Source organism: Abramis brama, assembly GCF_963993115.1.
Source record: "Abramis brama genome assembly, chromosome: 8".
Lineage (NCBI taxonomy): Eukaryota > Metazoa > Chordata > Actinopteri > Cypriniformes > Leuciscidae > Abramis > Abramis brama.
In genome coordinates, this window is record NC_139970.1 from 12,460,166 (window position 1) to 12,480,521 (window position 20,356).

The following is a 20,356-nucleotide window of genomic DNA, read 5'->3' on the forward strand; positions in this document are numbered from 1 at the left end:
TTAGTTGTTGTGGAGTTACATTGATTCATCTCATCGACTCGTCAATGTCAAAACATCACACACTATGGTAAGTGTTTTGAGGACATAACATAGTCATAATTTAAAAGAAACAACATGAGTGCAAAAGGCAAGTTGTTGGTGTTTTACTGCCACTACTTGTTAATTACAGCTTGAAACTGCAGTGAATATACGGACGTTTTTGCTCAAATTTAGGTTGAAGAATATTTTTACAATATTTCATATTTCAGTTCCAAACAAAACCAACATGTTTCTCTGACTTTGAGTTTACTCTCCTATTTAAGTGTTTTTAATTGGTTTTAATTTCTGCAATCTGCTGACAGTGAATCCCCTTTCACAGAGATTCCGGAAAATACACTGATAATGTGTCCCGGGATCTTTGATTTTGGTTCATTCACACTGCCAGTGATTTTCATGAATCTGTGCATAAGTTCACACACATCCTGTAAAGACACGTAACATCAGGATGTGACGTGTAATGTCTCCACATCGTCTTAAGTTTTCTTATGATCTGCGATTCCTCTCTCTAGAAACCACGCTCGTGCATTTTGTTCTGATTCAATCATAAACTAGCACAGCTTCAGCTTCGGCGTCATCACTACGACACACACCTTACGCCATTGATCCTGCCTTTTGTTCACACAGGAAGCGTTCCGGGACTGATCAATCAGGGATCAATCCCGGAGAGTGTTTGCGTTCACACAGAAGGCACTCTAGCAATTATATGGCAATTTTCTGGGATCAACCCTCTGTGTCAGAGTGTCAATGTGCATGAGAACGCTGGGGCCTTTCCTATCGGTCTCTCTCTCTTTCACGCTACTCTTATTCCTATTTTCCACTTTTCCTCAATCTCCCCTGTCTATCTCCACTTCCATCTATTCCTCCCTCTATGTCCTCACGTTTGCCGTGTGAGTGTAGCTCCCCCTGGTGTCTCTTACCGTGGTATTTTGAAGAGTGCTTTGACCGGGTGCATCTCTGCCAGCGGTGGGTCTCCGTCGGCCAGCTCTATGGCAGTGATGCCCAGAGACCACACATCACAGCGGGCATCATACGAGTAGTCATACTGCTGTTCACACGCTATCACCTGCACACAGACAAACACAGAGGCATCACACACACAAACCATGATGTTCACTCTGCACAAATAAGATTACTGTATTTCTCAGAATAAATGGAGAAAAAGACCCTAGTGATCTCAGATGTGTCTCGAGTTTCAGAAGACATCTCAACTGTGCTCAGATTTGTCAAGACACTAATTATAAGTCAGCAAGCTTAATATGAACTCAAAAAATTATTTAATTCTTATTGTGAGTTATGCAATCTACATTCATTTTATACTCTTCTATACATCAGTATTCTACTTCTGCTGCATGTCAACTATTGATTGATTTGTGAATATTTTTTTATCCCCAAAGGAATTTTAGCAGAAATATCCAACGCTATCTCACGACCAATTTGTACGAATTCGTAGGACCTGACTCTTATGATTTGTCTAAACCCCAGTGATGGGTTGGTTTAGGGGCGGGGTCAGGATTAGGTAATTCGTACGAATTCATACGAATTGGGCAACTCGTAAAATATGTAAGATTTAGCAAACATCAAACGAATTTGTATGAGTGAGGTCGTATAAATTTGTACGAATTGCCGTGATATCGGGTTGGAAATATCTGATGCCTACACTAAACATAACTGAGAACTTTTTAAAATTGAATGGCCTCCAATTCTAACTAAAGTTAATTTACGTATAGACCTTAGTCAGGTTAGATGCCAAATTAAATTTTACGCAGATGAAAACAAGGCTGTAAGGGATGGTCTTTCATTCTTTACAATGGCATTCACACTAGAAAAGTCAAAAATCATGTATTTCCACAACTCACAACTTTCAAAACTGTATTTTTTTTTCCAGAAAGGACTGCTGAACTGGTGTGCTGTTAAACAACAGTACAATCCATTGGTGCGCTGACTATGGTCTACTAGAGGGATTCATATCAGTTTCGTTATTATACGGTTCAAAATGGTTAAATAAGCTCTTTAATTTCTGCTCATTTACCCAGCATATCCATGTGGATTTAGCCAAACCATTTTCTAAATTAAACTAATTTTATTTCAGCTCCAGTTAACCAGTATTTGTGATGTTTAATCATTACTGGACTGTAATAATCACAGCAATTACTTAATGTTGTTTTCCAGCATTAAATCAGTTTGTCAGAAACACTGTAGCCAATCGGCATATTGCCGAGCGTTTCATTTAGACTGTATTTTAATTGGCCCTGAGGGGCCTCCCCCACTGGCCCCATCACCTCTCTTTCTTTCACTCTCGCAGAACGGCGCTCAGCTATTAACCTTCACACGACCCACACACACACACACACCAAACTCAGTGACAGCTCACTAATACATACACAAAAACACACTCAGCATTAAAATGCAGATTTTTAACAGAGCTGCATGAATCTACTCACAGGTTAAAGAAGCCCAGATTCTTACAGTCAGTACAGTAAATAAAACTATACACAAAAGTATAAGAAATAAAATATATATATTTTGAATAGCAAATGTATTTGTGTGGCGCTTTTCACAACGCACATTGTGAAAAGCAGCTTTACAGAAAATCATGATGTTAATGTTTAAAATATCTTAATATCTTTAAAGTCGCATTTAGTAGATTTGGAGGTAGGTGAAAATTACATATACATTTTGTGATGGTATAAACAATAAAACAGTTGGGATTTGCAATATATATATATATATATATATATATATATATATATACATTGAGTATAAGTGGGTATGTATGTGGGTAAAGCTGAATCTATCAATATACTGTATGCAAATGTATTTACTGTATTACTGTATAGAGATGTGCTTTCTTAACAATTAATTCATTATTAAACATTAATTTTCACACTATTCCTTGCACAACACTATGTATGACCTCAAAACAATTTTACCATAGTACATGATTTTTGACGTTTGTATCACATGCGGTTTGAAATCGCTTGTGTTTCTGACGTCACAAACTACCTTGTAACCAATCAGATCAACGTGTGATCGTCAACGAGTGGATCTCTGAGCTGGAGTGAGTGAGTGGAGGCGGGGCTCATTTGCATATTCATAGAACTGCGTATACTTAATGAGGCAAGGGTGTAGAGTTACATTCAAGCTATTTTAAGGCATAAAAAAACTATTTCAAGACATATTTTAAATATGTCATTCTGGTAATCAAAGGTGAGTTTTAAGGGATACAATTACAGGTTATTATCAAACCAGTTTTTTGAATAATTAACTTTGGGCTGGAAATATTCCTTTATTTGACCAACTTCAACTTGATGATTGTATTTGACGTAATTGCATGAAAACAATGTTTTAACAACATTATTATTGTTAACAATTATGTAATTAATATTTTATGGGATGTATGACCTAATTCTCTTTAATAACTGTATTTATTTTTGTAATTATTTAATTGTATTGTGCATGCACATACAGTAGCCTTGTGTGCTCACCTTTATAATATGAAATATGCACCGGAATAACATGGCACCATTTTCTTTGTTTCATCATAGACAGCTAAAGATTGTAAACTGTGGTTGATGTGTTTAGATAAAGTATCTGTGATGAATACAACAATAAATCACAACAATCCTGTGCTATGGGTCCTGCCATTTACACAGGATACAGTGGAGCGCATTTTACGCTACTATTTGAGGCTTATGCTTTTCGAATGTGGTAGTGTGATAAAGGCCTATTATAACAGAATTTTCATTTCTGGGTGAACTATCCCTTTAACAATAAAATGTTTTGTACTGGAACATAGGAAGAGATGGATGTTGACTGGCTAGATTTAGAAATAAAAGTGGTATTTTTTGTAACAGGACAGACCTCAGGAGCCATCCAGAAAGGAGTTCCCACTGATGTGTTTCGGCGTAGACGGGCACTTGTCAACTGAGCAGAGACTCCTGCAAGAGATCAGTGACAACATGTGTCAGAATCATACTTTATAAGGTTATATTTTCCCTTCATAAGGTTATTTTTTCCCTTCATGAGGTAAAATTTTCCCTTAATTTTTTTTATTGAATATGTTTTTTTAACATCTGTGATAATACACAGCAATAACTGTACAATTATTTCTCAAGTAGGACCAAATAACACTCCGAAGGATTCAGACATTTAGGAGGTGGCAAATAATCTGACGTGACATTAGCATTCATCAGCATTACGTGATGAGGGCATTTTGCTTCCTGGCAGGGGTCCACTTCTTTCTCACATCCACACGGGACAAACACGCCTCAGGCAGACGAGAATCAATGGCCCCCCCCACACACACACACACTTTCCATGCCAAACACCATTTAACCCCATTCACATGATGTGTGAGGATGCGTTTGATAAGCACACAGACGCCAGAACAGCTCCACCTCCATTTAGCAGCATTTCATTTGCTGACAACTCATGGTAGAGCATTAGCATACTGTTCATTTTATTATGTCTACAATACCGTATTGTTCCGAATATAATATGATGTTTTTTTCTAAGAAATACATCTGAACAAAAACACGTGTTTATTTTTAAATGAGATCGTTGGTACATTTTAACAGTATTTACCATACTTTCAATACAAAAATTTAAATATGAAAAATATGCAGTATGAAAATAATTTTCACATAAAAGCATTTTATTTATTTTTTTTATCAAAAAGCCTTTTCCCAAAAGGTACATCTTGAAAAAGGGGCAGTCGTCTTATAATTAGGGTCGTCATATATTTGGAACAATATGGTAAAAATATATGATGTGTATCTGTATAATACTAATAATGTATGTCATGTACGGTCAACAAATTAATTGTGAATAAACCGAGGCAGTAAATCAAATATATTTGATGTTTTACACTCAGCACTCAAGACCAGCTAAACTGGTTCAGCAACCAGTTCAAACAACCAGTAAAAGTCAGTTATTGGTTAGCATTATTTTAAAAAGTCTTAAAAGTTTTTTAAAAAAGGTTACTGAAATAAAAGGCCACATAAGTGTACTTAAGGAGAGTACACTTTCATATATTTTTTGAAGAATATATCATATTTCCGTTATTTTCCAGCTAATGTTCGTAATAGACATTATTGCCCATCAAGAACATGTTAAAGCCATCTTGGAATATAAACTGGTCCAAATTGGTGTAAGATGAACCATATATATATATGTTTATGACCATAAATACATTTGTTGTTTGATTTTTACTTTGGTTTAAATGTATTTTCACTGTACTGTTAAAATAACAGAATGACAAAAAATACAAAAACTTTTACTAAAACTAGTATGTGGTCCATTTTGGAGCTTGACAAAAACACTGTGTAGATTGTTGGAGTATGGAAAGGAGAATGTATATAAAACTTCAAAATAAAACTCTCTTTCTATAATAAAATCCACCTCTCTCTGCAGAGAAACAGCAGTAGCCATTACCAAAGTCCACCACTTTGACTCCACCGTCTGTGGTGAGGAGGATGTTGTTGCCCTTCACGTCACGGTGGATTATTCTGTTGTCGTGAAGATGCTGGAGACCCTGAGAAAAAAGCCAGAGAAACTTTTAGCCAGTTGAAGTCAGTTAGTTGAGCCTGAAGGCCAGACTGCCTCTGATCAGCTGGACACTGTCTCGCCTCACTATCATGACCCAAAATAACTACTCTGGCACGGTCAGAGCGCTGAGGCAGCGTTCCCTGTGCTGGGGTGAGCAGATTACTTCAGTGTGTGTGTGTGTGTGTGTGTGTCTCACCAGAAGCGCTCCACACAGGATGTAGGAGATGATGGGCTCCTCAAGACGTTTTCCCCTCATCAGCAAACCCTTTATCAGTTCCGTTACTGAACCCCCATTACACAACTAACAGAAAGAAACACCAGACAGAGAGGGAAAGTAATGAGGAAAAGGAGAGAGAAATAGATTAATGCAGTAATAGAGAAAAGGGCAACCAAACAACAGGAGCTAAATTAGTAAGACTTCAGCACTTTTTATGATTCATAGGCTAACGAAACACACCACGCAGTGTTTTTATTCATCTTGGAGAGTGTATTTGTAAAACCAGCTATGACATATCATTCATGCACATGCTAAATAACAAAATAATAAAAAAATCTGTCATCTTTTATTCAGCTATACGTCATTCCAAACATATTACTTTCTTTCTTTTGTAGAACACAAAATAAAATATTTATAGTAATGTCTGTGCTGCACTTTTCCATACAGTGAAAACATGCAGCTCGCGAGCTCCAGTCTGTGTCAGGAAGAGTTCAAAATCTTACCCTTCTCCATAGCTTTAAATGGGTTTTGTTTACATTCAGTCTGTCTGCACACTTCAATGAGATTTGGAGGCTAACAAATTATTTTAAGTAAATAACTTCCATTTTAGACCTTTCTACTAAATATTTCCACTATTAAAACATTCACTTGGAATGTAGTGAACAAAGCATATGGGCTACATTTGGTCCCACTTTATATTAAATGTCTTTAATTTGTGTAAAATTTAAATTTCCATTTTACAATTTTAACTTTAAAATAGTGTAAAATGTATTTACTCCAAAAAATGTATTTACTCATTATTGTGTTGATGTTGTATTGCAAAACACATGTTCTGCAATTGCATTTACTATATGTATTACATGAAGGGTTTTTAAAAAATATAAGTGCAATGTAAAAAGATGTATATGTGTAGAATAAGAGCGTTGTATCAAATAATGAATTTGAATGTTAGACCATAACAGTTAACCCTAGACTAATGTATCATATTTGATGTGCAAATTTGGATATACAAATTATCCTCTAATTTACCTCTAAATTATCAACATGATAAAAACTTGTTTATCAATTATCAACTGCAGAAAAATGTTGAACCAATATACTACATGCCTTCTGTCATCTGACTGACAGTTTATACTTTTTTGGGAAATGAAAGGCCTTTAGTATAATTATAAATATATCCACCTTCAGGTCGTTGTACACGTCTTCTGTACTGTGAAAACTTGTCTGTGAAATCTTCACTGATTTCTTTAAACTAAATGTAAAATTAACTTTAATATTGTTAGTAATATTTCAAAATGAACACTTACTGGATTAAAGTAACTTAGCTTTTAGATTGTAGTGAGTGAGTTTTAAAAGATGTTAATGTATGTAAAATGTATGCTCTAAATGAATAGTACTCAAAAACGGCTGTTGATATTGTGGTAAAGGCTTGGACCCGGAAACTGTAATATCAGAAAGATGCCTCACGACTTTACAAGCGGACACTAACTAGTACCAAACTAATAACTACCACTTTACAAGGGGATGCAACTTTCATGGAAATCTCCCAGGCCCTGTTTACTCCTGGTATTAAGATGCGTTTTGGTCGATCGGATCACAAGTGGACACTAAATACAGGAGTAAATGGGGTCTAAAACGTTTAAGCTTGTCCACTTTCGACCACTTCCAGAGGTAGTTGAAAACACATTCGACCGGATTGCTTTCATAGTGTAAACACTCATTAGGTTGAATGTGTTCAAACAGCCACAAAACACCGTCTGCTCTCCGTCTACTGATCTAATGAGTAACATTATGGGAAGAGCTCTAGACAGACGGGATTTAATCTTTGTCGGCTGAAGACGAAAAATGTACCAAACACAATGTTCTCTCATCATTCCTGATTTCTAACACACACACACAGCGTACGGCTGGTCTTGTGACTGACAGAGCAGAAACTATGAGAGCTGATGCTCTCTGTATGTTTTCTGTTTCTCCATATCATATGTAAATTGAGTGAGCTTATTTTGTCCATTAGGAAAAAACCCTCCCCTCGAAGAAATCAGGACAGAAGTGGATGAAAGTGGACAAAAGAGACGGATTAAAACACCAGGTGTAAACGGGAATGTGTCTCCCTCGTCTACTTGTGATCCGATAGAACAAAACGCATCTTAAACCAGCTGTAAACAGGGCCCTAGAAACTATTTCCTGTGGACTATGTAATGCAAATGCAAGCTCTGAAAAAGAAAAGTACCTCCAAAACAAGCCAAAGCTGCCCTCCAGAGAGCTCATCTGCTTTGTAGAACATGCCAAAGAACTTCACCACATTGGGATGGTTGGACAGCGATCGCAGGATGTTGTACTCCGCTTCAATTTCCTCATCCACATCCTGACACAACCATTAGCACAGCCGCATTAATCATACATGTAAGTAAGCAAAATAACGCCCTGGTTTGTGGGGGTTCTGTATAATTTGCATTTGTTGTGTGTAATGACATGGTGTTCTTATGGGATTCTATGACAAACTACATGGACATCTGTCCTTAATTGTAACTAGAAATTGCTGCAGATTCAAAAAAGCTACCATATACAGGGTTAGGGTTAGAATAGATGATAACAATGAAAAAGGTGTCAATAACGCTCCCAAGCTTTCATGCATGTGCTTGTATGACCAGCAGGGTGTTCGGTGTGTACAGTAAGGGCAGCCATGCATGAACTGTGCAGCGGGGGTTATGGGGGATCAAGCAGCACTAATGACATCACACAACATGGGGAATATCAGGGTTAGGCATACAAAAAAAAACATCCTGGCTAGTTTTCCAAAAATCAATAGCGCTATAGGGAAGAACATCTACTTACTCTGTTAGTGTGACTGGGATTCTGAGACAAGCCAGAGGACAAGAGGAGAAGAAATGCCTTTAAAGATTTTTTTGTTTTTGTTTGTTTGATGTTCAAATCATTGTAAATATGGAGTCTTACATCCTAAAATAAATTCATTTGACTGTAGATAGCACAAGTAAAGGTTACATATATTCACAGTACATTTTCAGCACACTTTTTTTCAGATTCATTACTGAATAGTAATGCCACACTGCCCCCTTTTGAATCTGTTGGGTCTAGTCTGTAAAAATGAAGGTTTAAGACTCTCAGAAGAAAAGCCCAAGGAAAGCAGAGTACAGTTCATGGAAGTAACAGTTTCCTTGTGCTCACATCATGAAGAGGACATGATTGCAATATACTGAACACAGATGACACAACTGAATAAAATCTCAGAAAGCCCAAAAATGACTCACATTAATGGGATCCAAAATTTTCACTGCTGCTAGACTTCCATCTTTCTTATTGATGACTTTGTAGACCTTGCCATAGGTTCCTTTCCCAATTGTTTCCATGATGTCCCAATCAGAAGATGGATCCGCCAGCGACTCTAAACCAATCATGCTTGACTTGTAGGGATACAGTCCATAGAGAGACCTCCTGAAAATTACAAGTGACAGTAATTCAAAGCATAGATTTAATGACATTTCTTCACACAGTTCTTTATACACGTAGGTACAGTTACATTTACCATTATTTGGTGAATTTTCATGGTCGAAATCAAGTCATTTTAATAGTAATTCATATGATTTGCCTGAGGGCGAAGGATTTCCCTATGCAGATTTCACACATTCAGGTTAGTCACACAAATTTGCCATGTTGACCAACAGAAATCTTTTGACAATGGACTTTTGTCCTTAAAAATGTCATGTTACTGCACCTTTATGCTGAATGTAAATGTAATAGTGCACCACAAAATTTAAATTCTGTCACCATTTTCTCACCCTCATGTCATTCCAACCCTGTATGATTTTTATTTCTCCATGGAACACAAAATTAGAAATTTTGGATATAGTTTACACATTTAATGTTCACTGTTCTTTTTCAAACAATGAAAGTGACAAGACGTAAGAAAATTGGCTACAAAAATGACAAATTGTGTGTAATGTTTCAACTCTTCAGAAGCCATAACGTGGAAAGATTGAAATTCATTAGTCAACAATCTTCCCCTCTGCTGCAGGGCTCAGATCTCATTAATGCTCACATACAGTATACTGAAATATCACACATCAAAACGTATCACACAAGGTTTGACATCAGTTTGCAAAACATGTGCCTTGCAACCACATGCAACGTGGCAAATTTGGATATACACATATTCATAATTGTACAAAAGGAAAATTGCATTTGAGGAAAATCTGAGGGAAGATTTAAAGTACAAAAATGACCAGATTTCAGTCTTTTCCTCACACAAAGCTTTTTTTCCATTCCTCACACAAAGCTCTTTTGTCATTTTTGTAGCTTGACAGCCTGACAGCGAGAACATCCTGCCCATCATTGCTCTTGTATTTTGTGGGGAGGAAAATCATTCAGGCTTCGGAACAACATGTGGGTATAAGAATATATGATAACAGAATTATTATTATTTTTTTGTCTGAACAATCCTTTTAAATGCTTAATGTGCTTGTTTTGTTTTTGTGGTCACTACAATTCTCATTCTTTCATTTGTGTTGTTTCATCATTTTTGTTAACGTTACTATTGTTTTATGCATCCAAACTTTTCACAGTTAGTGTACATGAAGACACATTTTGGAAGTATGGTCCTACGTGAACACTAGGTAAATCTAATTAAAATGTGTCTCCTTAAGTTAAACAGGCTAAGGGGTCACATCAGGTTAGAGAACGCTTGATAACACATGGCTAATTATGATGATCACACGAGGATTTTAAAACAACAAAATCATAAAATGATGCTATTATCTTTTACTTGATGTTTGAGAAATACAAGATGCATAACAGAAAATTAATCTCTCTCAATAAATTGCATTAAATACCAGATTTAGAGCTGCCATCATATGTCCTCTGCACAAGAAAGAAAGCTAATGCTCTATTTCCTAAAAATATATCACATAGAGGGAAGCATTTAAGACAAACAAAAAGGACCTAAGTCTGAGCCTTGTGGTACACCATTAGTGTTAGGTAATTTTGTTAGGTATGAGTCCTCAGTTACACAAAAACAGTGGTAATGATCTGACAGGCAGGATCAAAACACACGTATCCACAAACAAATCAAGACCTATGTTCATAATCGGCTTTAGTTCACTTCTCTAGAGTAACCTGTGTTTGCCAACAGGGCAGACAGTTTAAAAAGAACAACACAATTACAGTAGTGTAAGTACTTACATGGAGAACAAGACCTTTCTTTGACTCATCCCCTTAACAACAAACACTCAATAACCCACAAATATTCTCAGGAGTACAAAATGTCATCATAGCGCTCCAACCAGGAAAAAAAAGTAAAAGAAAAAAAGGGTCTATAATTATTTTCTATGCAAGAGAGGTGCGTTTTTTCGCTAGCGTCTAGGAGTATGCTTTGATGGATTCAGATACTACTTTCCCATCACTGTGCTCTAAGAAGTCACAATCAGCTCTCCGTGATTGGATTTAACAGAGATTAACTCTGTCATGTAGCTCAGGACTACCACTCTCTCATTTATCATTTAGAGTCGAGATGTCCAAAACTTTCCCTCCTGATTACACTCCTGAACGTAATCTAGAGAGTTATGGAGAGAGATACCACAGACCTGGGGACCGATGTCTGTCCTCACTACAGGGTGATGATAAACGAGGCACAAACACGCTCTGATTTCCAGCTTCGTTTAAAACAGTGGAATGATCTGAGTACTGAAATACTGACTTTAAATGGTAAAGCATAACGACAAATTATAAAAAAGTATATAGTATAGAGGTGCTTATTTTTAATTAATGTGCCAATATCAACATTATGGTTACTGTTAAGTTTAATTATGACACCTCATCAAAAAATAATGTAATGGTCGATAATAAATGGTCTTCTGCTCATGTAATGATTCTCACTAATCTCCCAACCATCATTCATTCGTAATAAAAGGCTAAAACTGAAGCACCTAGACCGACACACTGTGGAAGATGGTTTTACTTTTGCATGCTTTCATTTCATATTCACCTCTACAAGATTTTTTAAGTAAATGATAATGGCTCTACTGAGTCTAATATATCAGATCAATGTGATGAATTTTGCCAGTCATGCAGACTCCTGAGGGAGGGAAGCGTTTATTTTGAGGTCACGTTGAAGTGGAAAAGGTAAATGGTGTTCTGCCCGTGGGGGCTCTGAGCCTTGCACACACAGAATTATGAATAGCATGAGAGATTAGACCGATGGATGCTTTGACTGTGCCGTGTGAGATGGATATTTCATACCCTCATCTATTTTCTGGAGAGGTAGAAAGCACAGCTGAATTTTGACTGATGTCCTTTTTTTTTTTTTTTTAAGGAAACACATTTTCCAGACCACCCAAGGAAAACAGAAAATATTTTAATACTTTGAATACTTGTGCACCATTCAATGTGGAATTGAAAATGCCTTTTAAATCAGAAGTTACATTTTCTTAATTTGAAAGGAATCTGAACTGAGGTAGAGTAAACAGGCTGCAAATTAGTAATTCAATTTTGAACTGACGGAAGTACATTTCTCATTGTGAATAACTCGTTATCATCATACACGTAGCATGTGTTTTTTATTCTAGAAAAATATGATAATCAATGCATTTATATTTAACAGTTTATGTGATAAAACAGTTTAATTAATTAAGATGCATTGTATTTGTATAGTATTATAGAAAAAACAGTACATGTGACTTGACTTAGCTCATATCTCCATTAGATTTAATAAATTGTTATTTTTAAGTGGAAGGGCACTTATTCTCCAAGAATGCTTTAATTTACCCCAAAGTCAATTTAATTTCATTATTATTTACCTCAATTCAAATTCCAATTCACATTCACACTCATGAATTGAAAGATCTGAATTTTGTTTTACACTGTTATGCATATTACAGTGCAACAGAAAAAAATCGTTAAGGTGTTTAATTGAATCCCACATTCCATAATTCCTTAAATGCAGCTTTGTAGTTTTATCTAAAAATGATCGTGAGTTTAACGGTAAAAGACGCTACGGTGAAAAACTGTTAATTGGTTAACAAAGTTTCTGTACTAGGCTATACTGTAAATAACTGTGATAGTAGAGTACATTTACAGTAAAATACCATTAAATTACAGTTACAGTTACAATTACAGTTTTTGGAAGTGAAAAAGAACAAGTCATTGTATAATTTACAGTAAAGAAGCGTAAATTGACATTCCCACAATTCCCTGCGTGACACTTCACATTTGATGTATTTTTGTTGAAATCACTGTTTCTTCAATATTGTTCTTAGTTTTTTCTAATCAGTCTCAGTACATTAGGTTTTTACATTTAATTGCATTTTCAAAATTTCATGTGTGTTACCATGATGGTGTTTAGTGTTTGTGTGAATGACACTGCAGTTTCTATATATTAATATTATCTTGTTGAAGAGCTGCTTGTGATGAGCTTCGATTCATCATGTGACTCTCAACACAATGGTACAAAACAAATATTAGTGCTTAAATAGGTTGGTAAATTAACATTATATCAGATAATGAAATAAGTATTTTTACTGTACATTTAAGTTAGGTCTGTAAAACCAAAAAAAATTTACGCTAATTTTCTTGCAACCACAGATGCTGTTTTTTCCCCCGTAAATTTAACAGATTTTTTTTTTTTTTTTTACAGTGTAGAAAAGATTTAGGTCTGACCAAACAGACAGCAGCCTTCACCATTGACAATGTGTAAGTCACTTGCTGTTTGTCTCTGCTGTGTGTAAGACAGCATGGATGGTTTATTAATGCTGCCCAAATGTGCTTTGAGTCACTGAAGTATCTGTCAGTGTAGTGGAGTTGAATAGGTGTCATCTGATCTGCTCTTTTCCATATTAACTTTCACCGTCTCTCACACTCCCTTGCCTCTACACACCTCACCCCCCCCACACATGGAGAGACAGGTACACTTATAGAAAAGCCACAACTCAGTTCAACTAATATATTCTACAGATCATTAAATTACAGAGTATCAATACTTATATTTCATATTTAAAGATCACAAGTTTTCAATTTTCAAAGACTGAAGAAACATAACATTCATCACCAGTTCTACTCATATATGGCACTGCAGGCTTAACAACTGTCCAATCATGCAAAACTTTGTTACATAACCATAAATATAACTGTCCACTCAGATACGACATTCAAAGCCAGTACAAAAGAGCACCGATATGAAGATCATAAAACAAGCAATTCCAACAAGTTTCTCTTTTAGGAACTTTGGCAAATGTATATATAGGATATTACATTGATGATAGCTTAAAATGTTTTACTTATGAGTAATAAATATGAAAAAAATTCCAAAATACATAAAAAAAATTAACAAAGAACATACCTCAATTTGATGGACCTTCCTAACAAGTTGCTGAAATGTATGTGAGGGTTTGTCATTGCTACAAGCCCAAATCATCCTAATCAGCCTCTATGAATTATTCATTAGGTTGTAATGTGTAATATGATCTTGTTTTAAATATTCATTAGCCAGATGGATCTTTTCATAAAAGAGCTTTATATGGAAGACAGTAACACAATACAGTTATACAGGCGCACATGGGTGGGAGGGAATTGTTTATGAATTGTGTGTCAGTCATGTGACTCGAATAACTCCCATATAATGTTTTGATATGCAGAAGCACTTACATTTACGGATTATGTGTTCACATGTAACGGGATGACTTGTGATTATTTTAATATCAAAGGATTGTTAAACTATGAGCCACAAACTAGAAGATAGAACCTATTCAATGTTTCTATAAAGCTCCCTCGAACAGGTTCATTTAAACCATAATGGACACAGAAAACAAACAATAACGTGCTTAAAGGTATGAAGAGAAAAATGTGTTAGTTCCAGTGAAAAACGCAATATCTTTGTGTGCTAGCTCTGAGACGGTAATGACAGTGTCTCTGCAGTCATAAACAGAGACGGTGTTGCTATGGCTCATATTCTCATGGGAGACCAGTGAAGCAGGACCTGAGTGAAAACAACAAGCAAGCACAATAGTTCAGTGAAGGCTAACAGAGAGCTGTCTCTCTTTCTCTGCTAGTGCACGTGCCAGTTTAACTTCTGTCCAATACACACAGATCACATTCACAATACACAGCCGTAATAGTCAATTAACCCTTTTGAAGCCTACTGTATCATATTTGGTACACACATTTCTGAGGCCTCATGATTAAAAAACTTTGCTGAAAAACCTGTTGTACACAATCTTCTTCATGCCTTCTGTCATCTGAGTAAAAGTAAAAGGCCTTGTGAAAATGTCCCCCCTCCAGCTTCCAGGTACACTGGTAAAATATAAGAACAACTGGTAACACGTGTCCTTGTTACACGTACAGTAGTTACTATAGTAATAACTCTAAATGATGCATAATTACATGCAACCAACCCTAAACCAAACCGTAATCCTAACCCAAAGTACATGTAGTTAATTATTATTACTCAGTACTTAAATGTATAATTACACTGTAACACCTTAAAATAAAGTGTAACTGAAATAACTTTTATGTTGTTAGCAATTTCTACATAAGCACCTACTGGACTAAAGCAACCTACTTCAACTTACATACACCCTCACACAACTGTATAGTGAGATCAGTTTAGAGAGAAAGAAAATACTAAATAAAAATAAGTTATTACTTCAATAAACAGAATAGCCTTAATTTATTTGATTATCCAAACATCATATTTTTTAATCGTGTTAAAATGTGAGTATCAATATGATACATCAGGCTTCCGAGGAATGGTTACTTATTTATACTTTGATTTTAAAACTAAGCATTTAAATATCATCTTATCAAGACACAGCAAGATACAGAGTGACAACTAATATTTATATGCATTTTAAGTACACATAAATATCGATTGATTTAGATTACAAGCTATATCTTATTTTTTTGCCATATACATATCAGCATCTGCACCAAATGCTTTTGTTCAGTTTGTGTCTCTGAATAGTGTTTTTCGTCCTCAAGTATGAGCTCCATATTCTCCTATCATACTATATGAACCATAAAAGCCTGATGCATCAAATATAATGCAGAACATAAAACACACTATGCAATCTTCTTTTTAGAATTTTCTCTAAAGGTAAAATAAACTACTCCATTAAAAAAAATCTGAATATTACTTCATATGTAGGCTTTACGTGGTTGACCTGATCAATAACTTTCAGTTTCATTTAAATATATTTTAAATGAAGATTAAAAGAAGCCAGAAGTTTATTACTTTTCCAGAACACCATAGCAATCACTGAGCACTGCCATAGCAACCATTTGCTGTGCAATAACAACACCTTAGCAACCGCATTAAAACACCGGCCTGGCACTCTCTCTCTCGGTGTGGTAAAGCGTGGCAGACACCACACGCAGAGTTTGATGGGTTTACATTACATGCCACCCCCAAACTGCAACACAACAACACCACCCAAAACCCAGAAATCAACTCGGAGGAATACTGAGCATAGCTTTCAGTTCAGCAGTTTAACAGACAGTGCTGGTCTCTAGAGAAGCGTGGCAGAACTGGTCAGGTGAGCGTGTAAGTGAAGTTAGAGTGAAGCACAGACAGAGGGAAGGAAGGTCTTACAAGATAATCTTATTTTCTAACCTCCCCTCACACACACACACTGACCGAGGCCTGACTTCATTCAGGGCAGATGGTCACACTCCTGTCCGCTGTAATCCTGTTAAGGGAATGTGACAGACTGTGCCGTCTACCAGTAAACGCTGGATTTAGAAGCAGAACCACTGAAAGATCGACCTGTACTGAGACCAAGAGCGCATATGAACCATCACATCTGTCCTGTATTACAACAACACTAACACTGCATAAAGCTTGATGAACACATGTATTATGCCTTTCTTAAGGCCTGTTTACACTAAGGAAGATAACTATAACAAAGATAACTATAAAGTAGCAATAATCATTCAATAAAAAATGTGTTTTTTTCTTAATCGGCCATCATTTACTAATTCGTTCCCTGATTTTAAAGGGGATATATCATGAAAATCTGACTTTTTCCATGTTTAAGTGCTATAATTGGTCCCGGTACATCTAACAACCCAGAAAACATGAAAACTGACAACCCAGTAACTTTTGGTAAGCCTTTCTCTGCAAGCATGTCAAAAAATAAACCAATCAGATATCGCCCCCCTTCTGACGTAGGAAGGGGATCTTATTATAATATTTCCCCCTTAATCTGCACGTCTCCACCCACGGTGCCGCCATTTGGTTTCCGCAAGCGATAACAGTGTAACCAGTTCTAACGCAATGGAAAAAGTTCGAGCAAAGCATGCAAACTGTTCTGTCGTCGCTGCACAGACGAGAACTGAACACTATTAGACCAAAAAATGTCACAGCTGTCATATAAAGAACTGTGTCAACGTTTGTAAAAGTTAAACATGACGATGCAAGTCGATGAGATGAATCAATGTAACTCCACAACAACTAAGTACAGTAAATGTATCCACTAACCATTCAGAAACGTCCAGGTGCGTCTAAAAGTTCCTATCTCTTCCTGAGTCTCTCTGTAAGGATGCACTCACTACGGGTTATTTCTGAAATTTGACTGAAATTCGCGTGTTTTGTTATTGCCAGAGTATCCGAAGCTCGAGTAAAGGATCGGCTGTTGTCAGCAGCTCACACCCAACCCATATGTTCTGGGGACACCATAGATTTTATTACATCTTGTGAAAAGGGGCATAATATGTCACCTTTAAGTAAATTGGCCGTACAATATAATAATTCATTCACTATTTTACTAAATCGTGGACATGATATAATAATTCATTCCCTTGTTTTACTAAATCATGTGCATGATATAGGCTAATAAATTGTTCCATTCATTTAGTAGCCTAAATCATGGCCATTATTTTTTTTTCCCTCAATTTGATTTAACACAAGGGAATGACTAATTGTAATATAGATACAACCTTGTCCTATTCAACATCCACACAAATTATATGACATATAGTATACTGTATCATACCGTTCTATTGACGCGTATTTTTGAAGTGTGTATCCATCTATGCTTTCATGACTAAATTTGCTATGATCCCACTGGCTGAAAGAACTTGTTCACTGCTCGATAGTTTGTGTAGCCTTAACCATGTACATTATTTTAACAAATAGTAAATTACAATAATTTGCTTTAATGTAAAAAAAAAAAAAAAATGCTTTAAATTATATATGGCATATCTCATGATATAGCTGAAACAATAAATGGTCAAATTAAATAATAATAACAATAATTACTGTGTGTTTGTAGTTAGCCTGCTGAACTCTACCACTAAACAGGTAGACCAGCAACTAGCAACAAAAGTTGTTATTTTATTTTATTTTATTTTATTTTATCAGCTACAACCAAGGATGTAACAGACATTTCTGATCAGGCATTACACTCAGCCCGAGGCTTCAGAAAATATCTCTTGATTTTGTTGGTTGATGAAAAGCGATGCTAGCTAGATGTGATTGCCAATGCCAATGCAAACCAGAGAATTGGAAGCAACCACTGACATGCAAGTTTCTGGTACAGTGCAGAGATGGATGTTCTTCAGTTTTGTGTGTGATGCATATTAAACATCAGCACAGTGAAGAACCCCAGTCTCTCTCTCACCATATCCTGCCATGGAGATGATACAACTCTGGCTTCTGTGTTTCCTCAGAGTTATCCAGCCCGCTGGGCACAGGGTAAACACACACATCTCAGGGTTAGTTAACCTCCCAAGTAAAAGTTACACACACACGCACACACACACACACACACACACACACACACACACACACACACACACACACACACACACACACACACACACACACACACATCATGAAGCACTCATCAGACCGTACATCTCACTTCTAAAGACATTATCAGTGCAGTCCTTGACACACAGTTTGAATTATAAGCATCAGGTCAGTCAAGAGTCATTTCTATGTACCTCTCCATTCGAGGTACATTCAATTTTGTCAAGCTGAGCCAATATAGGAGGAAAAATTACTTTTAACCAGAGAACATTTTAGGTAAGTTTGAGTAATATGCCAAATGAGACTCAACACAGTGACCCCAAAATAGTATTTGGAGACGTAAAAATGTCTAAATGGCAGCAAGGGGAACTTATCACATATCTAATGCAATAAAAATGTACATGTAAATTAGATAAATACTTTTGGTGCATGTTATTTTTTTTTCATTTAAGTTATATTTCCTAATCAAAAATGTAAGATACATTACTTTTGAAGACTATAATATATATAATAAATATGAAGCAATATTATGAGTTGCCCCTTAAAGTTGTCTTAAGTCATATGAATTCAATACAAACTCTTCCTCTAAGATGCTTAAGACGATGCATTTTTTTGTTTTCTTACCTGCTTTGGACTGCATCGGTTCTTCCATTGGCATTTCCTGTAACGACATTGAATAATTAGACTCAACAAAAGCGTATGTTCAGTGTACACTAGCTCAGGTTTTCTAGAGGCTGTTCTGTAGACTCTCAAATAACCCATCCCAGCTCACTGGATCTCTCAGCACATCACCTACAGTCACGTCTCTATCACTTTGTGGCCTTGTACTGCACTAATGGCTTTGTCTTTCCATTCAAATTATTTTTCGACCAGCTAAAACAATCATTTAGAGAAGACCTACCTGCCATGGCTGGTTTCTGACATATCCGATGTGATTTTCAAACCTTCCTAGCTCTCCTGAGGTTAATAATTCACTAGAATTTGATAAGTTCCTGTGTGAGCGTTTCAGAGAGGAAGTGCACACATGACCAATCCCAGCACACACCTGACAGCTCAAGCACGGTGCAATATAATACACACTCTATACTTACAAAAAGCTGTATGATGATTTCAATAATATTAAAAACACTGTAAAAAGCATTTTAAATGTGATACAGAACCTGGAATCTTAATTGTCATGAAATTAAGGTCAAAATGCAAAAACAACTCAATGGTCCTAATAATAATAATAATAATAACCTACTTCAGATAATACTGATACCTACTGCAGATGCGGCATCAACATATTATGCATCCATCAGAAAGCATTTTTGGATAAAACCTGCATAAACAGAAACTGCCAGTCCAAACAAATCCAGTTTGCCAAACTAATACACCATGATGTCATGCAAAATGTAGGCAGTGTATTGGTCAGTGTGTCATCCGGGCAGCTATTGTGTTGCCAACCCACTTTCCATTCAGAGCACAAACATGTTTACAGGGGTTTGGTTTCTGGGCCGCAGCACAACATCATTGAAGATTGCTCCATTAGACAACGGTAAAATGGTAGACATTTAGCAAAGTGTGAAACTAATGCAGTGAAACTTACTGCTGTTTTGAAAGTGTGATCAGTTATGACACATAAGAGAAATTTGTTTAGCTTTTGCAAACAATAAATCAGAAAACACACTGTCACAGAGTTCATATTATCTGCTGTAACTAATTGGTACAGAAAAGGTCATTATGTTCTCTCTCGGCCTAGATAAACCCGAGTCTCTAGTTGCCACAATTAACCCTCGTGAGAAAAGACAAGACTCTCA

The 20,356-nt window shown here is 36.2% G+C and overlaps 1 protein-coding gene across 1 annotated transcript; it reads right to left on the reverse strand.

Annotated features, from left to right (window-relative positions):
• Nucleotides 1–952: 952 nt before the first annotated feature.
• LOC311088114 (myosin-IIIb-like) lies at nt 953–14,286 on the reverse strand (the record flags this gene model as incomplete). The annotated part of the gene is made up of 7 exons (XM_084121772.1): nt 14,151–14,286; nt 9,073–9,256; nt 8,034–8,168; nt 5,783–5,887; nt 5,473–5,572; nt 3,901–3,977; nt 953–1,102 (listed from the first exon to the last, which is right to left on the reverse strand). Exons 1-7 carry the CDS (start codon nt 14,204–14,206, stop codon nt 953–955), a joined length of 807 nt encoding a protein of 268 aa, XP_083977898.1. The 5' UTR covers nt 14,207–14,286.
• Between the last annotated feature and the right edge of the window lie 6,070 nt (nt 14,287–20,356).